At 42.5% G+C, this 6,000-nt stretch overlaps 1 protein-coding gene across 4 annotated transcripts in view; it reads right to left on the reverse strand.

The window, feature by feature from the left end:
* ATRNL1 (attractin like 1) overlaps positions 1-5,214 on the reverse strand; it is a 505,113-nt gene extending 499,899 nt beyond the window's left edge. For all 4 annotated transcript variants that reach the window (XM_033149571.1, XM_033149570.1, XM_033149569.1 and 1 more), the window contains exon 1: positions 4,719-5,214. In XM_033149571.1, coding sequence (XP_033005462.1) covers positions 4,719-5,023 — 305 coding nt within the window. In that variant the 5' untranslated portion in view covers positions 5,024-5,214. The remainder of the gene's footprint in view (positions 1-4,718) is intronic.
* Between the last annotated feature and the right edge of the window lie 786 nt (positions 5,215-6,000).

Below are 6,000 nucleotides of genomic sequence, written 5' to 3' on the forward strand. Positions count from 1 at the left end.
AGACAGGGTCATAAAGTTGCCACTTGCCCCCAGAACTTCACAAACTATTGCAGAACAGGTATGGAGTTCAGTGTTTTTTAGATCCTCAAAGGGTTCTTCCAGTTCCAGTGGAGCAGCTAATGGAGTTCTGTGTGGCTCTCACACCATGAAAGGTAAGTTGGGCACCTTAGGGTTTGATGCCAAGGTGCAAGGCACAGACATGAGCGTAGCCAAAGGGGGGCGGGGGGAAGCTGTCCCCATAAATCAATAAAAATACTTCACTAACTGAGGTTCTTCTCCCCCCCCCCCCCACACACAAAAGCCTGCCTCTCCCCCAACAAAAATCTTGGCTATGCCCATGGGTGCAAGCATGCTTTATAACTGTAAGCAGGTGTTGCATCCTTCACATATTTCAGTTATCCAACTTGGGTGATAAAAATTGTGCTCGCTTAATGGCAAAGCACTTATTTACAAGCCTGTATTGACTCTGGTATTATGGGGCGACAGTGGCCATGGGTAGTCACTGAGTCTAATAGCTTGCTTTAGTTTCCATTATGCCTATGTGCCTCCATGTTTCTATCACCTCAGTTCACTTGATGCTTTTAATAAGTAAGCTGTTGCCAACAAAAGATCATACCACTATAAATAGTAACTGGGCTCTTACCATTTTATTGCATTGGTTTTCATGTTGCTATAAGGAGTATTCTTCAAGAATTTGTAATTTTAACTTGTCTCCCATTATTCTTGCATATTTCCTAGTACTTGGAACTGCAGTGGCCTCAGGGCAAGCTGATAATAGCAGGCAGAATGAGGTCCTTAGGCATGTTAGGGAAAACATGAACTAAAAATTGCTGCTGCCTGACACCAGATTTCAACATACCAGATAGAAAATAGCTTATACTAAACCAATCGGAAAGGGATCCTTTTGCTTTCCATTTCTAAGCAAGTTTCGCATGGAGAGATCATGGAGGAGATTCCGCCCACCCTAAACACAGCTCATATTGTTCTGCTTTTCCTTGCTTCACACATGGCGAACCACTGATCTAAGCAACAGCAGCAAAAGTAGGTAACAACAATATTATTTAGTTAATATCAGAAAATCTTGATAGTTCACCAGACGCTGTAAAGACACCTGCATACAATATACATAGTATGTTTGCTATGTCTATGTCCTTCAAAATCCCTTTAAAGTCTTTCTTTTCTCATGCAAACACATACACAGGTAGCTGTGTTAGTCCATAAGAATAAACTTCATAATCCACAGATGGGCAATATCTTTATTGTAACCAGTCAAAATGCCACAAATTCCTGCTTTATGTCACAGTTTGCCTAAGAAAGAGTTATTGGGAATTCGAAAACTTGTACGTAATACTTTTGTGACATCTTGGTTTGTGCCAATAAAGGTACTGCCCAATGGAGGGTTCGCTCCCTGCAATTTGTATGCTATGCTAATGCTAATTCTGTTTGGGAAAGGTTAATTTCGTTTGACCTTTGGCTGTGAAAAAACAAGAAGCTGGAAGCCTAGTAGTTTAATAGAGATGTGCTTATTTTTATGGTAAAAAATGAAGTTGACCCCCAGTTGTTTCTTCTTCATCCTTTATCCATCCCTGAACAGCATTTAAAGAATAATCTTACAATCTTAACGAATTCCCTATAGAGGAAATGCTATGTTACCATGGAATCAGTCAATTAACTTTGACACATGCTTACCAAGATTGATCAATCATTTCTGATGTCTGCCTGCTAAGTTATTGTTTTTCAGGAATGGAGAGGAAATCTCACATGAGATTAACACCCAAATTGCCTAAACTGATACTGCCCTGGTGTCAATACCAGCAGCATTTGCTAATGCCAATCACTCATTGCACAATGAGTTAAGCTAGCTGCATATCCTCTTAGTTCACATCATATAAGATAGGAATCAAGAAAGAACGAGTCTTATTTTACTGAATTCTTTTACAGATCATACAAGAAACACATACCTTTACAAATTAAATTAATATATTTTTAACATCATTGAAAATCCAGAAGGCAATTGGGCCTGATCCGGCCCGCGGGCCTTAGTTTGCCTACCCATGGTTTAGAGTATAAGAACTGTGCCTTATATAGTTTATAATATAACTGTTTGGGATTCTTGTGTGCTACTGGGCCTACTTCAAAGTATCAGAAATGGTTTATACAGCCCTCAATGGATCAGGACCCAAATATACAGTATGTAGGAGTGCCTTCTCCATTACCAGCCAACTAAGTTTAAGACTGGCAAGGGAGAGCTCTACCCACAGTCCCAGTAGTGGACCTACATTTTTGGGAGCCTGAAGCTTGAACTGTCATGGACAGTTCACAACCAGCAACAAGGTTTGTTATCTTCTTCACTGGGGTTGTTCCATGACATCAAAACACTTTTACAAACTACTGACACACAAACCTGGAATTGTTGAAATATATACATTTTTAAAAAAACAATTTGAGTCATGTCATTTAAACTGGGTCTAATAGACACAACATTTTTAAGCAATACGGACTAAAGTCGCTTCTGGGGTCCGTCTGGGATTAGGGGCCCTGAAGCTTAAGATTCATTAGCTTCATAGCAGATCCCCCCCTGCCCCCGCACAGTCCCGATCACATTTTGAGAAGACAATTTGCATAGAAGGGCCTTCTCTGTGGTGGGACTCTAACTCTGGAATTGTCACTCTCATTGTTGGTCTGCAGACATCAACTGAAAACATTTTTATTTTTGTAGTATAACCATGGAGTATTTCATCCTCAGCAACTACATTTGAAACAGTGTTTTAAGGAGTTGTAAAAATCTATTTTTAGAATTTTGGTTTTACTGTTTATGCAGTTATGCTTATATGTTTGTTGTATATTGCCCTGAGCTCCTTTAGAGGAAAGTCAATTGATAAATATTTTAAATAAATTGAACTTCAAGTCTTGTGAGATACTTTATCAAGTATGTGGTTTGTTCTGCTATGCTTCAGATACAGAAACAGATGTATCTTATATCAATAAAATACTACAATAAAGGTGCGTTATAACCTTCTCTTTCAGATAAACTTTACAGCATTTACAGAATCCCAAACCTATTTCTCATTTATAAAACAATAATGACATCAATAACACTTTCAAAGTCATTCAACAGAGAGATAAAACAAAAACTTGCAAGTTTATTTTTATAATTTACCAGAAGTCCTCGAGTTCTCCTCATTAAAACACTCTTGCTTTTCTGCTAATGGAGAATTATACCTTGAACATTCAGCTAAATATTCCCAACGCTAACTTGGAAAAAGTGTTACAATATTCTACAAGCAAGCTTTAGGTAATGTTCCCTCATGTTTCACTTTCCTCATGCAAATGTTGTGTGTGACAAAGAATAAATCCTTTAAAACTAAACAACCAAGAAAATCCCCCTATTATAGTGTCATTACTGGAGGTACTGATTATTGTAGACATTAGGTAAGGTATCTGGAAATTTTACTTGTCTTAAATTATCAGAGACTAAGACTAAGGTATAAAAGAGCATGCAGTTGACACTCAGATAAAATAAACTGTTTTGAAGGAATCACATTCTAATCCCTAAAGGCAGACTTTCTGAGTGGAACTACATACCGGTAGTAAGAAAAACTTATTTAGTGGATTGTTACAAGACAAACAAGCCCTTGGTCATCAAAATATGAACTTGCTTAAGTCACCACTTTCACTCTTATAAACACTCCATTAAAGTTGATGTTTTTCCCCATTTTCTGCAGTATGTTTCTTTCTCAAGCAAGTAGCTCACCACGTACATCAATAAAAATGAGCATGAGCAAGAAACTACTCCTGTAAAATATGGATTCTATCCAGTTCTCTTATCAGATGAGCTGTTTTAATGTCAGGTTTTCCCAGCTGCCCAGAAACTGTGTGCGTAAATACACACGTTGCCTTATTAAATTAAATATTATCTTAAATTATAAATCTCAATTAAGTGCACAAAGGTAAATATTGATTCCCACTTTTACACACTGCACAAAAAGAAAGCATGCAGGAGCAAATGAACCTGCACAAGGTAACAGCTCAGATCAGTAGCAGAAGAGGGATCAAATCCTTGCATTACTGTACTAACCTTTACTCCTAACTCTAGCCACTAAACCCCACAGGTTCCTCTTTTTAAGCATGTTTCATATAAATGAACAAGCTACTACAACTTATATCCACAGCACACAGTCCTTAGTGTGCATCACACATCCAAACCACTATTCTCAATCCTCTTTTGCTGTTTATGACTCACTCATTCAGCTTTAACAGACGAGGTTTCTCAAATTACTGGGGATTACTATAACCTCCTTCGGAGAAAGCTGGCTAGTTTGATAATGAGTGAAACACATTTAAACAGGGTTAGGTGTAGATTAATATATTACACCTTTGTGAGAGAACTTGGATGAACAGTGTTGGGGGAGAGGAACATTAGATGGAATAAAAACCTTTGCTTTGAAGGAAGGACCGTAACAAGAATTAACTTTTTCTCTCTTTTTTCGTTCACAGGAATGATACCAGGGAGATAGAATTATTGCTCTCATGATCATATCAAAGGAAAAGTCCCCATCAGATTTCTCCTTGTCTTCTCATTAAAATCAAGCACACAATGATCTAGGCAGACGGCTTTAGTTTTTATACAAAGACATTTTGGGTATAAAACATAAACAGCAGGAAAAGAAAAGAGAGGGCGTGGGGGAAAGAGTATGATCAGAGGTGGTGACACTTACTTGAACCTGCCTTGGCAGTGCTGGCACTGGTCTCCTACCCAGCCTTGGTCACAGATGCAGGTAGAATTCAGACATCGGCCCGAGAAGCAGGAGGTCCTCTCGCAAGGCTTCGACTGGGAGACTTGGGCATACAGCACCAGGTACAGTAATCCATAGAAAAGCAGCCAATTGTGCATATCCAGAAGGGTGGCGAAGCAGCAGGGGGAGCAAGAAAAAGGTCTCCAGGCACCAGAGATCACAGGAGGGCCTCCTACCCTGCGCAGGACTTTCCCCAAAGGATCCAGCATCTTTGCCACAGAGCACATCCGCAAGATCCGGGACCGGGTGCGCGGAGGGGGGGGGGCGGGCCGGGAAGCGAGATTAACCCAGTTCCTTGTGCAGGTCTGATGAGGAGGAAAACAAGCCCCACCGCTCCAGGAACATCACCCAGGTCAGGGAGAGAGCGAGTTGAACTCAGAGATGAGGAGCAGCAGAGACTGCGCGCCCCCTCCTCAAAAAACAAAACAAAAAACAAAAAACTACAACACAAAACAAGAGACCGATGGGGAAAATGTGTACTGAAGAGAACTGGTTAATTCGGTCTATAGTGCGAAATAGGGGAAACCGCCAATCCCTACTTCCCCCTCCGTCCGTCCACAGGCTCCTCACAACACCTCCTGTTTATCCCTCAGGTGAAACGCCGCCGCTGCCACCACCACCAGCAGCAGCAGCAGCCTTCCCGCCTCTTCTTCCTCGTCGTCCTCAGGGCTCATTGCCTCCGTCTTCCATGGACTCCTTCCTGACCTTGTCGCTTCCCCTCACGCCATACCCCCGTTCAACCCACCCAGGCTAACGCTGCTGCTGCTGCTCTTCCACCGCCGGCCGCCCCCCAATATATCTCCCTCTCTCAGCACCCACCCCCCTTTCTCAGTCTCCTTTGTAGCTCGCCCTCTTTAAGCAGCAACAGCCGGGCAAGGACGGCGGTGGAAGGGATGCTTCTTCCTCCCACAGGCGGGCAGGCGACTGAGAGAAGCGCCCTCAGGATCCCCTCAGATACTCCCGCCCCAAGTGGGCCCAAGTTCCTCGCCCGCCCGTCGGTCCCCGCCGAGATGGGGCGAGGGGCGCGCGCGCTTTTAGTTAAAAGCCCTCTCCTCCTGTCCCAGCTGACAGTTTGGAAGCAGCCATTTTTAAAAGGCTAATTGGTAATCTGCTTTTTCCGAGGCGGGCGGCTCGCTGGGGCTGAATCCCTCCTCTTCCTCCTCCCCCCGCCCTCCCGCTCCGCCGGGTCGGTGGAGAGACGTCC

The sequence above is a fragment of the Lacerta agilis genome, chromosome 5 (assembly GCF_009819535.1).
Source record: "Lacerta agilis isolate rLacAgi1 chromosome 5, rLacAgi1.pri, whole genome shotgun sequence".
NCBI lineage: Eukaryota > Metazoa > Chordata > Lepidosauria > Squamata > Lacertidae > Lacerta > Lacerta agilis.